Source organism: Leuciscus leuciscus (genome assembly GCF_965113295.1).
Source record: "Leuciscus leuciscus genome assembly, chromosome: 5".
Classification (NCBI taxonomy): domain Eukaryota; kingdom Metazoa; phylum Chordata; class Actinopteri; order Cypriniformes; family Leuciscidae; genus Leuciscus; species Leuciscus leuciscus.
Genome location: NC_138729.1, coordinates 26,315,456 through 26,337,534, shown reverse-complemented (window position 1 = coordinate 26,337,534; position 22,079 = coordinate 26,315,456). Strand labels below are relative to the sequence as shown.

The window sequence follows — 22,079 nt, the reverse complement described above, 5'->3', positions numbered from 1 at the left end:
ACATATGAAAGCTCATTTATGCTAATTCATGCGTTGTATATTACATGCTTCAAATTTTCCCAAAAAGCATAAGGAGACTTTTTAATCAAACAAAAGTTGCATGTTTTCAGCAGCACCATTTTAATGTTATTAATTATAGGCAAAATTATAGGTTATTAATTATAGGCAATATAATATGATAGGCAAAACCCTATCATATGATTACAGTTGCCATGTTAACTGAAAAATCATCACCTGGTGATAAACATGCAATTATTAACACTGCTATGAAGTTATGGAGAAATTGTACTTTTTGTGCAAGTTGGCTCCCATTTGTACAAATTATGATTCATTTGATGCATTAGGTAATTAGATTAACCTTTCTAACACGAGCCAAAACTTAGGGCAAATTATGCAACCACATAAAACAGTGTGAAATCAAAATCAGGTGTTATAAAGTTATTAGCTCAATTTGTCATTTGCTCTGTATCAGTAACAGACATTTCCAGAGGTGTTATAATTTTAAGCTGAACATCACAAAGAATTTCAGAAACTTTCCCCCCTCTAAGTCTCTACTCTCACTCTCACTACATGAAGAGAAGAAATACGCATCGCTTGGTTTGGACGCTGTGAGTTGCCGTACAGCGGTCAGATCATCAACATGGCGTCTTCAATGTCACTCTTTGGTTTAAGCCGAATTATCTCTCTGAACTCAGTCACAAAAACATTTGTGAATCCTGCCAGGTAATAACCAGCAATTCAAATAATTGGTTTGCATTTATATATTTAGATCCAAAGAAATAACGCTCGGTCGGTTTGTTTATCTGTTTTGAGTTACAGTGTTAGCCGGTTAGCTAACTAACAGTCAGAGTGTCATCTGTTTATTCTTTAGTTTTAAAAGATGGCTGTTTGACGCACATCCTTTGTTGTATCGTAATGGATTGTATCGTCCCTCCTTTGATCTTAACACGTTACACGGGTAACAACTTTTTATGACAGTCAACCAAACAATAGGCTATATTCTGAGCTGTGCTCCATTTATAACATGTAGGAATGAAACTGGCAAATACTTCTGATATATAGTATTGTTCTAATTCCTCTATGCTGGTTTATTGATTATTATTGTCAGATGTCAGTGTGACTGTCATGTGTAGCTGACTGTTAGTGTGAAGGTTGTTAGCCCGTGCGTCGAACGTAGGCTGAAAATACAGAATATGTTAAGTAACATATTAACATCTATATAGCATCTATTATAGTACTATGAAAACAGTGGAAACAGTTCATCTTTGGAATATGAAAATACAGATGTTTCTTTATCTGTTACCGAAGTTCTGGAATTTGCAAGATAATTCTCACGTCACATTGTTGTATCCATCTGACAGACAGATTATGTCGGAAATTGTATTGCTATCCTCTAGTATCGATTTACTCAGTCCGATATACTTTAAAACATGTCATTAGAATTATTACAATAAAGCTAAAACTTCAATTTAGTCAAGATTTTTCTCATCTTAAAGTCAACATGAAATGAATATTCCGTTTTTTTTTTAATGGAATAGAGCAGTAGGCCTATTTATTATTTGCGCTCATCATTATTTATCTATATCTTTAATCGTAATAATTTCCCCTCCCTCTTGTAAGGACATCTCTTCTCTGATGACATGTTTACTGGCGTGAGGGCGGGGCAATCTGTCACTCACATGACATCACAGCAATGGCAAACCTCCCTCCAATCAGTTCCCCATGGACAGAACAGAATCAAGTCCTACCCTTCATTTATCACATATTTACAAAGAAAAAATTATCACAACTTTCATTCATGCTGATTGTCTCTTCCGTCCACTGAATATCAGATCAAGACACAGTAGGCACAGTGCTGACCCTATAGGATGTTATGTACGACTACATTTCTTTCGATTTGGAGATTTAGGTTCTGAATGAACAACATACAAGAAAATGAAATGCAAGCACATATGTTTTGTTGATCTTTTTCATAAATAAATATGATCTGAGGATTTTTAGAGGATTTGTAATTCTGTTAAATTGTTGACCCTGTGGTTACTGAGTGCTCCAGCTAACTGAGCTGCCATTTGAATTTGATGTGAGGGTTTGACCAAAGACTATATAGATATACAAAGATTGTTCACTCTTTTTACTTATGAATGGGAGAAACTGCAGTGCGCTATATGGCTGAATACGTCCCCGTCCTGCCTTCTAAAAAAAAGAGCCAATCACTGATTGGTAAAGTCATTGCATCACTGCAGCTGCCCATAGAAGCTCCGGCTTCCATAAAAAACCTGAGACTCGCGCTTAGGACTGGAAATGCGCATTGGCTGCTCTAGTCTAAAAGCTATTTGAGCATAAGAAACAACATTTATGGCACAGTTCATCTCAGATTTTGTTGCTATTTTGAAATAGGCCTATATTATTTAATTGTGAGTTTATCCAGGAATTTTCGAGATTTCAGGATTCCCCCATTCAAATAGAAAGGACTTGGTCTTGGATGTCCAAAATATAGTTGTGGTCAGAATTATTGGCACCTATGGTATATATGATCAAAGATGGCTATAAAAATAAATCTACATTGTTTATCCTTTTGATCACATTATGAAATAAATGTTTTTTCTCCAAAACACGTTGGCCACAATTATTGGCACCCCTAGAATTTTTTTATGAGTAAAATAAAAATGTCTAGCTATATATGGCTTCTTGTTTCACATGAGTATAAATATGAGGAAACACAAAGGCCAAATTCCCTTAATCATCCATCACAATGAGTAAAACCAAAGAATATAGTTCTGATGTGCATCACATTTTTTTTGCTGGAGGTCCTGGACATCTTGTTCAGATACATGGCATCATGGACTCTACCAAATATCAACAGATTAAAAAAAAATCTAAGCCTAAATTCCATCAGAACAACAATCCAAAACAAACATCAAAATTAACACAAAAATGTGTCACTGAGCACAAAATGAAACTTCTGCCATGACCGTCCCAGTTCTCTGACCTGAACCCTATAGAAAATGAGTAGGAACATGGAACTGGGAATCTGAAGGATCTGGAGAGATTCTGTATGGAGGAATGGTCTCTGAATTCTTGTCTGGTGTTCTCCAAACTCATCAGGCATTATAGGACTAGACTCAGAGCTGTAACCTTGGCAAAAGGAGGTTGCAAAAATTATTGAATAAAAGGGTGCCAATAATTATGGCCAATGTGTTTCGGAGAAACACCTTCATTTATATAGCGCTTTTAACAATATAGATTGTTTCAAAGCAGCTTTACAGTGATAATAAGAAATTAAAGTAACAGAGATTGTTTTGGCTTTACAGCAGCTCTAGAATAAAGTTATTGTCCAGCTAAAGTTAGTTTTGATTGATTCACTTCCGTCGCAACGATCATCAGTTATTAATTTTGGGGCCGCTAACCCAACACCGTTGTAACAGAAAACCCTTAAGTTCTTTCTGCGCAAACTTTAATAACGCGAACCTGTGAGAACGCTGATGGCGTGCACATGTGTATTATGTGTTTAGTCTATAGGTATGCGCGTTTAAATATATATGTGCGCAGGCATGTAGTCCTTCTTTACAAACCAACCCTCAACAAACTACTTGTCTGGCCTTAAAATTTATAACACAACATTTTTATCGCTTCCGCATAGCCGCGTGGCCTGGAATTATCCCAACAACGCTTTATCTGTAGAGAGGGGAAGGGAAGGAGGCCTTCACAGGGGAGAGACTAGTTGACACTTCAGGACTGCCTTGTCGTCGTGTCCGGGTCCTTCATCAGATCTGGATACGGCCTGGATACGGCGGACTGCGGTAAACCTCGGGATAAACAGAGAGACTAATATTAGTGTAGACGCCATTCTTCTTATGATGTAACAAGTACATCAGGATTTATGGGAAGTGTTCCTGGTTCCAGCTGACCTAATCTATGCAGCCTAACATTTAATTATAGAAGTCTATAATGTGTTATGTGTATGCCAGGTCAAAGAGATGTGTTTTTAGTCTAGATTTGAACTGACAGAGTGTGTCTGCTTCCCGGACAATGTTAGGAAGATTGTTCCAAAGTTTTTGTGCTAAATAGGAAAAGGATCTACCGCTAGCAGTCTATTTTGATATTCTAGATATTATCAACTGGCCAGAATTTTGAGATCGCAATAGACGTGAAGGACTATAATGCGTTAAGAGCTCGCTCAAGTACTGCGGTGCTAAACCAATTAGTGTTTTGTAAGTAATCAGCAATATTTTAAAATGTATACGATGTTTAATAGGGAGCCAATGCAGTGTTGACAGAACGGGGCTAATATTGTCATACTTCCTGGTTCTGGTAAGAACTCGAGCTGCAGCATTTTGGACCAGCTGTAGTTTGTTTAAGCGTGCAGGGCAACCACCCATAATAGCATTACAATAATCTAGCCTTGATGTCATGAACGCACAAACTAATTGTTCCGCATTTCGTGAGCTTAGAATTATAAGGTTCTATCTCCGTTTAGGGTAGTTCTGAGATATTGAGCATCAAAGTTTTTACATCCCAGCTGGCAAAACTGTTATGTAGTATAATCTACTATTATAGCTCAACAAGACCATCACCCTACAGGTACAGGGTAGTTCTGAGATATTGAGCATCAAAGTTTTTACATCCCAGCTGGCAAAACTGTTATGTAGTATAATCTACTATTATAGCTCAACAAGACCATCACCCTACAGGTACTTTGAGGATAGAATATCAAAATCCTGGCACATTTGGAAATGGGATTTTTTAAGATGGCCCAAATGGAGATAGAACCTTATAATTCTGAGAGCTCTGATTCTGTTTGGAATTATAAGGTTCTATCTCCACTTTTACAAATAAAACCCCACATTTCAAAGAATAAATGTATATAACCATTGATTTTAATCAATTTATATATTTATAATACAAGCACACAGCTTGATTGGATTTTTGATTTTGGTTGGATATTGAATCTACTGGAGATAGAACCTTATAATCCCAACTCGGTTTATGTTTTTGTGAGATGGAACCTTTTTATTTGATTAATTATTATTAACTACTAAATTTTTTTTTTTGTTTACAAAAATAACACCACACAGGCATTAATAAACACCTAATGGATCAGATTATGTCAAAAACTCAATTTCGACCAAAAGTGGAGATAGAACCTTATAATTCTAAGCTCACGAATTTTGTCAATGAGAGCATATGACGTAATTTAGATGTATTTTTAAGATGGAAAAATGCGGTTTTACACCCTGGTGTACACCCTGGTTGGTACGTACCCTAATGACAAAGATGAATTAATGATATTAAAGGGGTCATATAATGTCATTTTTGTACAAGCTAATATGATTCTTTAGGGTCTAAATGAAAAGTTAGTAATATACTTTAATTAAAAATTCTCATTAGTATTGTAAGAAAACACTCATTTTACCTGGTCAAAAACATCTCTGTTTTCAGCACGCCGTTTAAGTGCATGTGTCTTTAAATGATAATGAGCTTTGCTCACCCCGCCCCTCGGTTCTGTGCGTACACCGTTTGTAACACAATAACATAACAATAACGCGTTGTTCATTATAAATGTGGGATTATGAATTATATTGAGAACGTCATACATAGAAAACATGCTGTAATGTACCCGGAGTGTAAACCTTAGCCGCATTCATCGTGAAGCGTGCTAGCGATTTGCAAAGATTAATATAAAGATTCATATAAAGGTCAATAAAACGTTACACTCACTTCAGTTCTTCTGGAGGTGCAGCAGGAACACGAATAGTTGGTACTGATCCTTTTTTCAGGAGCAGCTTCTTAGCAAATAACCAGCTTTACTGACCCTCGTTTGTAAAGCAGTCTGGTGAAATGATTCGCGCAAACATGAAAGCAGACGTTGATGGTGGGGAATATTCCCTTCGAAAACAAACTCAGCCACTGCGTCTTCAGCTGTACGGATTTAGGAACATCAACATGACTGCTGTGTTCGTTATTACACCCAAGAACAGAACACCACAATCGCTTAGACGCCATTCTACTCAGTGCTCCAGCTATCAACACTGAACGCGCCGGTCGGCGCGGGCTATGATTGACAGCTCGCTCACGAGGGCGCGAGGGCGGGTCTGTGTTGAAACGCTCCTGTCAATCAACCATCGTGGGAGGGGCGTCGATTTTGTGACGTCACAAAATCGAACCGCTTGATTTGAGATGGGAGGAAACATAAGAAGATTTAAAAAAAAAACACTGGATGGATTTTTATAATTTTATGATGGTTGTGTACAGGCACTGCCAACACACATTTCAGTACAATCAGCTTGTAAAAGTGCATATACCATTATATGACCCCTTTAAGACGAGGATCTATGACCTCTGGAAGCATCTCTTTCAATAGCTTAGTCGGTATAGGGTCTAACATGCATGTTGTCGATTTAGATGATTTAACGAGTTTAGACAATTCTTCCTCTCCTGTAGCAATGAATGAATCAAATTTTTCCTCAAGGAGACTACAATGCACTGCCTGATGCAATACTGTAGTAGACGGTTGCATAGTTATAATTTTCTCCTTGATATTATCAATCTTGTTAGTAAAGAAGTTTATAAAGGCATTACTGCTGTGCTGCTTGAAAACATCTGGGGTTGAAGATAATTTTTCGTTAGTTTAGCCACTGTTTCAAATAAATACCTAGAGTTTTGTTTATTTTTTTCTAATAAGGTTGAAAAATAAGCAGATTTAGCAGCTTTTAAAGCCTCTCTGTACGCAATCGTGCTCTCTCCACGAAATGCGGAAAAACTCTAGTTTTGTTTTCTTCCAGATGCGCTCCATTTTTCTGGCTGCTCTCTTTAGGGCCTGAGTGTGCTCGTTGTTCCACGGCGTTGGACTATTTTCTTTAATCTTCTTTAAATGCAAAGGAGCAACTGTGTCTAAAGTGCTGGAAAAGAGAGAGTTATCTGCGATGCTGAGGAGATGAAACTGATCAGGGATATAATTAATAAAGCAATCTTTAGTGGCAGAAGTGATAGGTCTAACATATTTGTAACAGAGTCGACTTTGCAGCCTTGGCTAAATGAAGTATACGAGACTAGATAATGATCTGAGATGTCATCGCTCTGCTGTAGAATTTCAACGGCATCAACATTGATTCCATGTGATAATATTAGATCTAGAGTATGATTACGACAATGAGTAGGTCCTGACACATGTTGTCTAACTCCAATAGAGTTCAGAATGTCTTTAAATGCCAATCCCAATGCATCTTTTTTCGTTATCTACATGTATATTAAAATCACCAACAATTAGGAAAATGTATCTGCAGCCAGTACTAACTCTGATAGAAAATCAGCAAATTCTTTGATAAAGTCTGTATGGTGCCCTGGTGGCCTGTATACAGTAGCCAGCACAAATCTCAAACGTTATTTATCATTTACACTAGATAGTGTTACATTAAGCACCATCACTTCAAAAGAATTGTATTTAAAACAAGACTTCTCAGTAATTCTGAAGATATTATTATAAATTACTGCAACACCTCCCCCTTTGCCTTTCAGGCGAGGCTCATGTTTATAACAGTAATCTTGGGGGGTGTACTCATGTTCTCTAATAAAGTTGTGTAATCGTCTGATTTTAGCCAGGTTTCTGTCAAACACAGCACATCTAGGTTATAATCTGTAATCATATAATTAACAATAAGTGCTTTTGAAGTAAGGGATCGAATATTCAGCAACCCGAGCTTTATCATTTGTTCAATCCGTATTATATCTTTTTTTTTTTTTAACATCAATTACATTTTTACCCTTAAATGTTTTTTTTGTATGTCTTAATTCGGGGAACAGACACAGTCTCTATATGATGATATCTAGGTGAAAGAGTCTCTATGTGATGGGATTTATCTGACCTTGGTGACGTGAGACAGCTAGCAGACGGTCGGTTTAGCAAGTCTGTCTGCTTCCTGACCTGAGCCCCAATTCATGTTTGAGCTCTAAGACTATGTGCCATACTACTAGAGAGTAGAGCAGCACCATCCCAGGAGGGATGAATACCATCTCTTTTCAACAGGTCAGGTCTGCCTGCCAATTGTCTATGAATTCTATATTATTACTCTGGCCCCCTCTCTCTCTACACTTGATTTTCTGTTGATCAATAAAATGTGGCAAAGGCCAAAACGCATTTGTTTGTGCAATTCAGATTTTTTTTTTGTCATGTGTTTACTTTAAAATGCACGCACTTTTTGCTCTCGCCCTGCATGTTCCCTTTCTCTATAATATTATTCGTTGATTTAAAAAAAAATCTTTTGCCTAATGTTCATAATGTAGGTTATAAACATCACATTTGGTTGCATGACACATTGGGCCTTATTCGTGAAACATAAGCAGAGCTAATTTCTGTTTAAATTATTTGTGAAACTGTTCTTAAAGGTCCCATGACATGCTACTTTTTGTAGGCTTTAATATAGGCCTAATTGGTCCCTAGTACTGTATCTGAAATCTCTTTCCAAAAATTCAGCCTCGGTGCAGAATTATAGTCACTACAAGCCAGTCCCAGAATGAGCTTCCTTCAGACGGGCCGTTTCGGTGTCTGTAGCTTTAAATACTAATGAGGAGGAGAAAGGCGGCGCAAGGTGGAGGGTGGGTGTGGCCTTGACCATCTTGCGGCAACGTACCATGCATGTTTACGTTGGATATATTGCAATGGCACGAAGACACGCACTCGCAGTAGTTCATTTCTAGTTTAGAGAAGACTGTAATGTGGCTTATTTTTTAATGACAAAGTTCTCCATGTCCTCATATATTGAAGTCATGTTACACAACCAATGATTTACTCCTCAAGAGTTAACTCTACTCAACACCTGCATATGTATATGTCACGGTTCGGTACGTTTTTGATACAGCAAAAAGAAAGAAATGCCAGAGAAATTTCCTTGATTTATTTATTTTTATTCTTTTTTTTATTAAAACTAACATCATAAAGTTTTTTTTTTTTTTTTACTTTGAGCAATTCTAGAGCTATAATTGACTCTTCTTAGGAGCATAAAAACAAAACAGCTCCTTGGAAAAAATGAAATGTAATATTGTAGTAGTTATAAACAGGTTTATTTTAGTTCAGATTAACATTTGAGGGCAGCAATTGTATTCATAATGTCAAAATAAAACCGACGTAATGTTACTTGAAGGCATTATAGCCTCCTATTCCTGCCAAACTTCCATGTTTGCAGTTAGTTTTACTACAGTAAATCCATGGGAATTGTTGCTGATCTGTGGACACTGGATAGTTCATTCATGGCACAATGTTTCTTCCTGGTTTCCACGTCAGCGCTGTTTGATCCGTTAATAACGGAGAAATGTGAATGTTTGTCACTAGATCTCGCAGCGATGTTATTACTTCTGTGGCGAATTCAAATGCTTTCTTTACTGGATCTCTTATTAGCGCTGTGTAGTAACAGTGTCGCATGATCATGATCGGCTCGCGCTGCACTGGTCCAAACTGATAAACGGTCCTTCAACCACACAATAACGAGCAGTTTCGTTCCGCTTGCATTACGTTTGCCATTTGATGTTGGGCAATGTTGTGGTCGTGCCGGCGTCTCTTACATTATGAGCGCGCTTGCATTATTATGCTTCGCTCGCTCAAAAGCCATGATATCTCTCGTTGACAAACTAAAATAACGCGTGCGCGTTTCATACTTCCTAGCTCATTTTCTCATGGGCGGGAAATATTCTCTGGGTGGGCAAAGCAGAGAAAGGGGAGGTAACATTTCTCCTTATAACGTCATAAGGAGGAGATTCAAGATCAGCCCGGTTGAGCTTCCATTTTCTCAAAGGCAGAGAAAGATAGCAAAAGCTCGATTTACACAGATTAAAATTTCTAGAAACTTGGGGACCATATACAGGCTAGGGGAACTCATATTAATGTAAAAAAAAAACTCAGAAAGTGAAAATGTCATGTCATGGGACCTTTTAAAGCTACACTGTGTAATATTTTAAGTTGATTTTTAGCAAAAAACACTTTGTTCTTTCAAAATTATACATTTTCATTAATGTGTAATCACTTCAACCAACTAATTAAGTATTCTCGTAAGTGTATAATCTGCGATTTAGAATACATACGAGCGAGTCGCTCGAATGGCGGAAGCCATGTTGCGCATCCATCTTGAAAATACGTTAGAAAAAGAGGGACATACCTGGAAATTCAAGTTTCACCTTTCGCGTTTTTACACTCAGTGGCACCGTGACGAATGCGAGAGGGAGATTACTCATGAATGCCGGCAGATTTGAAATGATACAACCACCGTTGGAGTTAAAACGCCCTCGGAATGGGAGGGGCTAGAAAGTAATATTCAGTTGGTAGTCATATACAATTTCACCGCTAGATGGAAGAAAATCCTACGTAGCTTTAAATAAATCGTTGAATTCAATTTATTGCACCAGTTTACATAGGAACATATTTCTGAATGATTAATGCAAAAATGTACTCTTATGGTGTTTAATGAATAAGATCCATTGAAGTATTGGACTGTGGCCTCCTGTCAAAAAGTCAGTAATTCGAATCTTGTCCAAATGTAAAAGCAGCTTTATGTTTCCTCACCTGTCGGCTGTGTGTCGTTTACTTAATTGAAATAAGAGAAATCAGTAAGCGATTTTGTTGCTCGTCACAAATTATTGTTTGTGAATCGTGACAGACCAGCTACTGTTCATTTTCAAAGGCTGTGACTGCAGACTGGCAGGACTACACCAATGGCTGTTTGTTGCTGACTGGCTTATAGTAGCCTGCCAGAAACTCAGCAGGCAGAATTAATGGGGGCCGAGGCGAGAGATGCATGCCTTCCTTTCTCCTGTCCCTCGACACGCATCCTCCTCCTTCAAAACATTGCACTGTGCCGTTGTTCATACCCAAGTACAGTTTTTTGTGTATGTGTCTGCTTGTTATCTCTATTATTTTTTAAATTCATCTTCCTGTTTTGCAGGTCAATAAGCACGTCAGGATGGAGGCTTGCAGAACAGCAGGGACGGGGATCCCAGCTCATCACTGTGGATGAGAAACTGGTATGAACGTTGGCTGTTTTTTTGTGTGTTTTTTTACTGTTTGGTTGTGGATTGTACTGGGTCACAATTCTTATTTGCTTTTGTAATTCTGTAAAAGTTCAAATTCTTTAACACATAAAAAAAAAAATCTTTTAAAAAAAGAAAAAATTGTTGGAAATTATACAGATCAAAAAGACAAAGGCATTTTGGTATGTAAATATTTCCTGTATTTTAATTTATATGTTTTATATGTACATTTTACACAAATATTTAGATCACAATATATGTAGATTATTTTTTATTAATATGTATTTTTTTTATAAATGCTTTTGTGCATTAGACAGGGGAAAACATCCTCTCATAAAATCCATCTATACTGAAATGGAGATTTCTAATCTTTCTTTTTTTTCCTTCATGTCCTTGTGAAACAATAATGACCCTGTTTACCAATGAGACTTCAGACACTCTGCTGGCTTGAATGTGTGGGACAGGTTTGGCAGAGTGGGGTGTTTGGGTGGACTCTCAGACTATCTCTGATTGTGAGCGGGCAAGTACACCCCGCCTGGTTGAGGGCTCTCGTTTAATAGTAGGGGCCACTCTAAAGTAAAGCTGCAAAAGGGCCCCCAAAAAGAGGGGATTGAAAGAAAAAGGGGGAAAAACAGTCCGACAGTAGCAGACTCACAGGAAGACGGCGGCTGTCCTTTTATAATTGGCCACAGAGCTTTCATTGTTGTTTTCAGGCAAGCTGTGCCCATTGAGCGGGATATTTGGTTGTGGTGAGGACTACCTGTCTTATTCAAGACATTTTAGAGAGCCTCCTTATTCATATTTGCTGTAAATGGCATCACACAATTTGCAGTAGTGGTAATGTAACTCTTACACAAGATTGCAGGAGAAAGAAAAGAAACAATACAATTTTTTCATTATGGAAGTACTGTATGGACAGCCCATTCTTTTTAACTTGTGTGTATTTATGGCATGTCTATAGATCAATTTGGAAAGCAAAGCATATGACTACAGTATTGTCTGAATTGAAAGCATCTTTTCAAGGGGTACAATTTAGGAATTAGTTTCTGAAGAACTGCTCTGTGAAGATGACGTGCAGGTCCTCAGTGATCTGAGGTCATCTCAGAATGTCTTGAAGAATATATATTGGGTGTTTTTGTATTTGACCTGAAATAAATTCTACAAGACAATTGGATCTCTAATTTTCATGGCTTACCCTGTAATTTAACACCGAAATGTGGAGACATGTTGACCAGGATTGATGTGGAAGGGACTAGGGAGAATGCATCGCAAAGAGCATCAAATTCAGTACAGACAGAATTACTTTTTTTTTTAACCAAAAAAGTGCTTTTGTTCAGTTTTTATCTCAAATCAAATTTTAATGTGCATCATGCGATCACAAAATGGATTTTTAAGAGTGTGTTTGAGTAACTACATTCATCAAACTTGACTAAAATCAGCAGTAGATGAAAATATGAAAAATAGAATTGATCATATTGTTGGTTGATTGATAAACTTGGATGAAATAATTATAGTCTGATTAATCTGGAAATATTTTATATTATTGTCATTTATATTTTATATTCCATTTAGTCTAGATAGAGATTTATCGGAGGATATCAAAAGGTAAAATAAATAAAGAGAATTATATTTTACAAAATCAAGCTCTGGTGTTTATGAATGATATTTCATTCTACAATTTCTGAACGTCTAATTTTGAAAATATGGGGAAATATAAAAAATCTTGAGTGAAAGTGCTTGCAAATGTGCCACTTTGCAGTGCAGTCAAATGTGTGGCATTGCAAATGACGGTAATTAAGGTCCTGCGTGATTGTGGCGGAGTCTGGGCACTTTCACCCTCTGGTGCCTGCACTGACTTGCTTTTGTTAGTAATTACAGTTTGATTAAGCATGCTGGGCCACGAGAAAGCCTGCATGGCTGGCCAGTGACAGAGAGCTTCACAAGGAATGTCTGAGCCGTGCAAGAGCTCATATAACCAGAGCTTTCTGAATGAACTGTGCATGAGGATCTAAGCTGCTTGTGAAACTCCTTTATATCTTTATATACTCCTTTTTTTTTATTTTTTTATACTGATGTGTAATTCTCATTCATGCCGATTCTGTTTAATATGAAAAAGACCATTATAAGTAAGCCATTTGTATTTCCCTAAAAGCATAATCAATATGGTTCTGTGGTGCTGTGAAACACTGCATTGTTTGTTTGAACATCTTGATCAGCCCTACACACCAACAGTGGCTCAACCAATGGTGTGAGTTTCGGATGGAGTCTGTTTGGCGGCCAATGGCAGACAGGGGATAGTGTTCATGTTATGTCATTTATTTGCTATCTGCTGCTAGTGGTGTAGAAATTACACGCAGTCATTTACTGAAAGTGCATGTATTTGCATGTATATTGAAATGTTTTTGCAAACCATTCTGCATACGAAAATAAATGCAAACAGCAGTGAAATTATGCCTAATTGCAAGCAAGAGGCATTTTGTTTAGCAGGAGCCGTAAATTGAATGGACTTGTTAAAATAGCTGTCAAGCGTGTATCGTTGTTAGAGGCTCCAAGGTAGACAGAATTCAAGATCCAGACGTGATTCGGTCCTCCTCCCCCTTCCCCCTCTTTCCCTTCAGTGTTCATCTCAAGTGTCTGTTTTGTCTAGTTGTCCCCTCATACCAGGTGCTTGTCCGAAGAAAAAAAAAAACCCAAGGCCGGCAAGTAGGTTAAAGGATATGGCTCTTTAAAGAGGATCTGACAAGAGGCTTTGTGTATTAGTCACTAAATGGTATTTCATTTGCTTAACACTTAAAGTAACCTTTAAAGTGCCCAACAGCACCTTTGTGTGGCAGAGGAAGGACACTTGCACCGGCTGTAGTGCACACTGTGTTCCTCACTTCTTTTTCATCACCCTGTGATCTTCCAAAAGGGTCAACACACTTTTTTTCGACTGCTCGGAGTCTAAAAATATGAATGCTAATGTAGTTGTTTGGCCTTTACTAATAATTATAATTGGGTTGTCTGACTCATATATAAATCTTTTATTAATTGTAATTGCCATTAGGCCAGTCACAATAACTACTTTTTTGTTGGGCGATATATTGTTCCAGAAATAACTGCGATTTGCAATATTATTGTCATTTCAAGACCATTTTATGCCACTGAACATATTCATAATATAACTGCATAATAATGCAAGTAGGCCTACACAATTTCAAATGACAATCAACTTAGCTCTTAAGAATATTTCGATACTGGAATTAAAGTATCAAAAAATAATATTAATGTTGAATAAATAAACATTTGCTAACAAAAAGTGCAAAATAACAAGTAGAAAAAAACACACACTTGCACTGCACAAAAGGCACTTAAATGGAGATTTTCCATCTACAGATTTTTCCCTGACCTTCTTTTCTCAAAGTGTAAAGGTGCAAACTATTGCTAAAAAACACAAACCCTCACCAGTCGCATGTCCATGAACAAAGGCACAGATGCCTCAGGATCTGCAGCTTAATCTATATATTTTGATTATAATAATTATAATAATAATAATGACAATTAGAAAATAGGAAGGGTCAAGAGGAAAAATCAATGTTCTTGTTTTGTACAATATAAGTTTTATACAAGTTACATTTCTAAAAGTTACTTTTCTCATCTTCTGTAAAAAAACACACAAAAAAACAAATAAAACCAGGCATCAATACTGGAAAACAGTTCTAAGCAAAACAGTTTATAACAAGAATATGAGAGATTGTACGCAACTGATTTTACCATGTGTAAGAGATCATGTTAGACATCCTTGTTTTTATATTTAATAAATTATCAAATATATTAGTAATAACAATGAACAGTTCTTCCAAGTAATATAATTTATTAGTGAAATCCAATCAGAATTTACAGTTCTGATATATATCCTTTTTATGAAGAGTGATCTTAAACATCTGAAGGTATAGTAATGTTTTTATTTAAACTTCAGAATTGAATATAAGGATGGGCAATAATAATGGTTCATTGAAAATTTATTTTTGCAATTCTTGACATAGTTTCAAGATTCTAAATTCTAAAAAAAAATCTAAAAAAAGACAGTTTCGTTATCAAAACATGTTTGAAATGTTTTAATTTATTAATTAATAATCAATATTATTTATAAGTAGCAACTGTTTTTGTCACCCAATCAGTAAACAAATTGTGGCAAGTACTGATGGGATCTGGTCACCTATCCATTGTCACCATCAGTGGTTGTTGGCTCGTTTAAAGCCTGTAATAACCAAAAGTGGTGATTATAGTCAAGTTGTTACCTCACAATCGGACAAACTATTTCAGAACATTAACTCATGAGTTTAACTGAGACCAATCTGGTCCCAACCCATTAACTAAGTCCTTAAAATTAACAGATTCAGAGGAACATTGTTCACAAATTGAAAATTGCCAAATCAGTAATGGCATTAAAGACAAGGCTACCCAGTGTAGAAAAAGGTGATTTAAAAATGTTTTCAATGCCACAGGCATCTTGTTTTTTGTTTTTTCTTCATTGGATGTTTTGCTTGTTGACTAGTATCTAAATCATTTTAGCAAATTGCTTCCTTCAAACTATTAGATTAAATGAGAAACACATTTGTTCAGAGGGCATATAGTGTTACAGTTGAAGAACATCATGTTGCTTATGCATTACACAATAAGGTGGATGCCCATAAAACATTGAAGACAAGTCCACATTTAAACATTTTCCGTGTATTCCAAGTATTTTCATGAAGTTGAAGTGTATTGTTTCTCACACAGTGGCACCAAACATAATTGAAAAATTATCTTAATCTGCTCCTTCAGCCCTCATAAAAAAAGATTGAAAAGACCATTAACAAGATTTTTAGGTTATAAATGCCTGACCAATAGGAGGATCTTTCTTTTAAAGCACTAAAGAAACCTTGTAATGTCTGCTGATCCGCTAACATGTGCAGATCTCTCGTTCTCATTTGGAGAGTGAATTCACATGTTTATGTTTCTAGTCTGTCTCTGTTTATCATGTGGATCATCCGTCATTGGTCACAAATTGGTTTTTAACCAGAAAGTACATTTCTGTATGTGGACACACCAACCTATAATGTCTTACCAAGTAATTTTTGTTTTGGATGTCTCTTAGCAGATTGATCATTTTCCCTTGTTTTTTTTATTTATTTATTTTATTAATAATCACTATGCAAATTTTACCAGAATGATTTTGAAGGGATTGTGCTGGAACAGGGATGGAGGAGTATTATTATTATTATTATCAAAACAACTAAATGTGAACTTGATTTATATAGATATACGGACACTACAGCCATCAGAAGTCCTTGAGAGGTTCCACCTGTAACCCTCCAATACCTTTTTATCCACAATTGTATATATTATTGTCGGTGTGAGCTTAAAGCATGCCAGTAGGCCACACACGTACATAACTTGGAGTCCACTATGTCAGAAACAGCCAACAGATGCCATCAGTGTATGAATCTGCTGTCGAATGTTTGTTTTTCACATTCTGAATATCAGAGTGATCAAGCAAAAGTCGAGAAACCTCTTCTGAAGGTGCTGTTAAAGTTTAAAAATGTCAATTTTATGAATTGGTGGTTATCACATTTGCTTTCAAATCAGTTTAGAATTCAAAAGTGGTACCTCAAGAGAATTTTTTTCTTTTTCTTGTAGTTCTGTTCGTACACCAAATTCTTTCTTGTTTACACTTCAGTATAGGTCTTGTCGGCCACACTTGGCTCTACCAAGCTGCACGCAGGGCTCATTCAAGCAGTCGGCCCCACAGTCTGCCGCGCTGAAAAGGCTCTCATGCTCTTTATTCACAGAGGAGCCAGAGGTGTCAGAAATATAGACACGCTTTCACGTGACGGAGACTTTGCCAGTCTTTTCTCCCTCTCTCTTAAGCCTGGCATTCTGTCTGCACATACAGGTATTGAAGGGCTCATTGAATAGTGTCAAACTTCATAGTTCTCATTTTGCTTCCTGTACATGCAAGGAGAAAAGTGCAGTGTTTTTCCTTTTGTGGTCCCTCTCTCTGGCCTAATTTTTCTTTCCCCCTTGAAGCACCATATTTAAAGCACAGTCGCTTGCTTTGTCTATGCGCTTTTGTGCATTCGTCTGTTGCTTAGATCACCCTCGTAGTTTTTGTTGTCCTTAATGTATGCAGGCAAGACTAAGTCTAGACTATTTTTTTTCCTTTTTTTTTTTTTTTTGCAGGACAATAGAAAGTATTTCAGTTTTTTTAGAAAATATTTAAGATATTATTCGGTCTGAAGGTAGGGTATATGGAATAACTAATAGTATAATTAAATATTATTTAATTGTAATATTATTGATCTTAACCAGAAATATATATTGTGGTTTAAGCGCAGACGTTGAATTTAAGCCTTGAATGTCTGTTTAGACTAATTGTCATTCTGCTCAGCAGTGTCTTTGAACGAGACCCCTTCTTCTCTGTCCCCTGCGCTAAACATTTCTAACAGAAACATTAATTATCATGTTGAGATGCTTGCCATTTCAACTTTCAAGCTAACTGAATCTGATCCTAAGGTTTGGATATCCACATCATGGAAAGTTCTGACATTTTGCCAAATATTTGTTGTCATTAAGTTACTGGTGTGGTTCTGAGCTAGTGGTTTAAGTCATCTTTGACAGTTTTTAAGATTTGTTCATTATAAAGCCAAACATATTTTCCCCCTTTCACTCAAATTATCCTGTAAAATGGAGCGTATGGTACTGTATTTTGTTCCCAGCCTGCTGGAGTGTCACGTGAAGACTTTGTGTAAGTCAGTGTTTGGAGGCCTTTTGTTCACAGTTCATGCTAAAGAACCTCCTTTATATGAATCAAGTGGCAGATGATAGACAATGATGAAAATTTGATTCTTTGAAGTTGTAATAGCCATTGAAATGTGTGAAGTTCCTGCATTGAAAAGAGAGCTGCTCGTAGGATTCACAACCTTGGGTGGCTGCTTGCTGGGAGGTTTGTCTGTGTGTTGTTGCCGACTTCCCATTGCTGGTCGCTAATTCCCAAAGGAATTGGACTCTCTTTGCCTTTCAGCAGACTCCTTTAGCTCAGCAGCACCACACTAGAGTCTAGGACCATGCAGCATGCTACTGTACACACATCTTTCAGATCACCTTCTTGTAACAGTCCTCTCTTATTGTTTTTATACAATAAAATATGAGCACTGTTAAAGGGGTCATGACATGGATTATTTTATTTTAATATGTTCCTTGGGGTACACTTATGTTAATAAAGCTTTTTGCTAGAAAAACAAACATAGATAGATAGATAGATAGATAGATAGATAGATAGATAGCCTGCCTATATATTATTATTATTATTATTATATGTGGAAAAACAATTGTTTTCAACCCTCATTCTGCCCATCTGTCTGAAATAAGCCGGAGGAGTGGCTCCTTTAAGGCTTTTCCATAAACGGCCACTGTTATGATTGCCTGACGTCATTGCATAAGAAACTGTATCAACACCAACTCGCAATTGCACATGAGTAAGTGTTTTAAAAACATTATCCATATAAAACCATTAGGGGTGTAAAGGTACACAGAAGTCACGGTTTGGTACGTACCTCAGTTTTGGTTTCACGGTTCGATACGAGTGTGGTACAACAGGAAAAGGCAACAAATCCCCAATGCTAGGTTTCTTTTCATTCATTTTAAACAGACAGCAGTGCAAATTACAGTTGGCCTAGCAGCATTTAGTCCCCCCTGAGGTAGTTGTACTTTGTACGTTTGACTGAATTGTTTGCTTGACAACTCCGGAGAATGCTGGAGTTGTTCAGTGCGCCGCACAGACACTCACTGACTGAATTCTAAATCTGCATTCGGGCAAATTTGCTCATCATAAACAACAAAGTGCAGAAAAGTTGCAAGAGATTAATTTTGCAGTATCACTCTTCAGTGATTATAAAAGGAGTTTTTGCAAAAGTGCATAATTCACATTAGATTGAAGTCATCATGGCCTCAGTGTTCTTTGCCCGCTTTCTTTTTTGTAATTTATTCTGTTTGAATAACCGTTTTGTTTTTCATAGTACTGAAATAACCAATGTGAAGCCTTGATTTTCTAATCTGTAAAAGTCTGTTTCTAATCTGCTTGTTTTGTCTGTAGCCAGAATATTGACTTGCTTTTCCCTGCACAAAAACTTTCTGTTAATCAACAATAATGATTTTTGTCATATTACAGCTTCACCCTCTGAGATTCTGTTTTTTTTTTATGTTAGGCTATTTACATTCTGCAATTGTTGTGTAAATACATGTACATGAGCAGCATTAGATGGTCTGTGTAAATAAACAAATGTCAGATGCAGCTTCTGTTCCACCTTTGCAGTGTAAAGATGGCTTTTGTTGATGTTGAAAAAAAGTGTAACAATCTATAGCATTGTGATTGCTTGTTAAGTATGCAAAAAAAAAAAGAACACAAAAACGTTTAATAAAGCAGTTGTAGCAATGGTAAAGGTTCAGGGAAGGAGGCGGGAACTGGAGAATGTTCAACATAACTTTTAATTCTAAGATAAACAAAATAACAAAATGAAAGTAAAGCGGCAGCCCCTCACAGACGACTGCCCCATATAAACATAATAAAACACAATATAAATAGTCCAGGCCTGGTCCTCTCTCATCCTTCACTCTCGTTACTCCTCCCTTTATCCTTCCGGAGCTCCTCCGTGACAGACTCGAAGCTGGTGTGGGTCGCAGGTGACCCGCCCTGCTTGCCTACAGTAATTATAAAAATTGCCTTTTCAAAGGTAAAAAATTACCCTGGAAATCATTTATTCATTTAACCTAGCGCTAATATTGGTGTGTTTTAAGACAATCCAGCTTAAATTGATTTGGGTAAAACTCTGCAATCATATTGTTACCTTTGTAACTGCCCTGAATGTTTCACCTGCTGAAATCGAAACCTTCAGGTTTAATGTAGTATTTAATTCAATTTTGCAGTGTTCTTTTCGCTTTCACACCTGAAAGCCCAGGATTCTGACCTCTTACTGGAGACCTGCTGTGAAGATCACAATAGACTGTCTCGATGCATTTTGAGAGTGTGAGAAATTAGCTTGTCTAGACAAGTGCACGTCTGCATTCAAAAAAGGAAGTATTTGGCCTTTTATGCCCTTTGGGGAATAGTACAAATATGTGAGAACAGCAAAGCTTCTTTTTATGCCTTTTTTATAAGAGCACAAATGTGAATCTTGTTTTTGGCAAACCACACATTAAAGTGTAACTTTGCCGATTTTCAACCCGCTTTGTATTGTTACAGTGTCCGTAGTATACATTAACAATGTTACTCTTTCTCAGTGTTACCTGGACTGAGATATTCATGTTAAATTGTCAGCAGAAGTCTTTTGACAGTTTCAGGGCTTTCGTGAAGTCTACAGATTATATCGTAATGACTTGCTGTATCTGAATGATTGTAATAGGCTACTTCAAAATGTTGTGAAAAGTCATTTTTAGGTCGACGCATATAGCAGAGAATAGTCTGCACTTACTGCTACTTACGCATAACTTGCTTGATTTTGGTGTTATGCGCAATAAGCTGCAGAAAATGACTCATTGCGGTAGTGGCGCTGGCACACCAAAGCGTGCGCACAGAAAGCCTCCTCTCAGACAGCGTGCAATCCCAAACTGACAGTACAGTAGTTTCTTACAGTTTTTCCACTCCATTTGTGTTCGTGGTAATCCAGTTTGAAATGTTTTTGGAGGTTTTTCAGATTGCCGTTGCGGCATTCTCTCCATGTTTACGATTCTTTGCAGCCTTTAGTCACTGCCTACTGGTGGATGCTTCACTGGAAAAAGAAAATAACTCACTCCCGCTAAATGTTTACTCTTTAAATTCTTGCACCCGGGAACCATACAAGGCGACACCATTACAACAAAAAGTTTGCGAAGAAGCATTTCCAACTAAAGCAAGGTGGTATTTGCATATCCATAGCACACTGTTGGGAGTGGCCTTGGACGGCAACATGCCCAGTGCATTATGGGTGTTGATGTGTTCCTACCTATTTGGCAAAAGTAAAGACAACAGCCTTTCTCTGTTTTCTCTAGTCTGTATAGGCAGCCAAGTTTTATTGAAAGCCCGTTTTGCCAGCAGTGAAGCAGCTTTGCCTTAAGTAGTCATATTGTACCCATATGAAAATGTTCTCTTATCTCTCTCATTTTGTCAGGACATTACATCTTTGACTGGCGTTCCTGAGGAGCATATCAAGACGCGCAAAGTCCGTATCTTTGTGCCCGCCCGCAATGCCATGCAGTCCGGCATCAAAAACACCCAAAAGTGGAAGATGGATTTTGACACCAGAGAGCGCTGGGAGAACCAGCTGATGGGCTGGGCCTCCTCGTGAGTGGGCGTCATTATGATAAATGTGCTTTTTGAATTGCTGGATGAAATCCATTGTCTGAATAATTTTTTATTCCCAATCCAGGGGAGACCCCCTCTCTAACATGGTGCTTGCGTTCAGCACTAAGGAGGAGGCTATCGCTTTCGCAGAGAAGAACGGTAATCCATTTAAAGTTTTTCCACTATCGTGACCATATTTTTTAAACACGACAATCTTCCTATTAGAATCGCATCCAAAAATGTCTCTTGAGAGAGAGGATGCTTAGCTTTGAAAAGGAAATGTGTTTGTGTTTGTGGCATAAAGATTTGCATTTATCCTCACCCTGTCTTCTTCGGCCTGGTGTTTACACTGCACATCAGCAGCAGTGGACATATCCCAAATCCAGCCTGTAAGATATACTTGGCTGAGCCTGCTCTGCGCCTGTTTATTTTTACAGGTTGGAGTTATGATATAACAGAAAAGAGGGTCCCGAAGCCGAGAGTGAAGTCATATGGAGCAAACTTTTCCTGGGACAAAAGGACCAGAAGGTCGGCCAAGTAGAAGTCCCATCTCTGCCTGTCTGTGTTATCTTTAACAGACCTGTAAAAATAATATACTCTATGTATCTAATAAACTTTCTTTACAACATCTGTTTTTTTTTATTGTGCTTCCTTTACCAAGTCTGGAGATTATGTCACGAATCATTGTAATGACACAATATCCATGGTAGTATTCAGCACTTATTAG

General features: G+C 37.3%; 1 protein-coding gene across 1 annotated transcript; it reads left to right on the top strand.

Moving 5' to 3' along the window:
- Positions 1-587: 587 nt before the first annotated feature.
- ndufs4 (NADH:ubiquinone oxidoreductase subunit S4) lies at positions 588-21,980 on the top strand. Its single transcript, XM_082168803.1, has 5 exons — positions 588-723; positions 10,929-11,007; positions 21,180-21,352; positions 21,438-21,511; positions 21,790-21,980. Exons 1-5 carry the CDS (start codon positions 641-643, stop codon positions 21,891-21,893), a joined length of 513 nt encoding a protein of 170 aa, XP_082024929.1. The 5' UTR covers positions 588-640; the 3' UTR covers positions 21,894-21,980.
- The last annotated feature ends 99 nt before the right edge of the window (positions 21,981-22,079 follow it).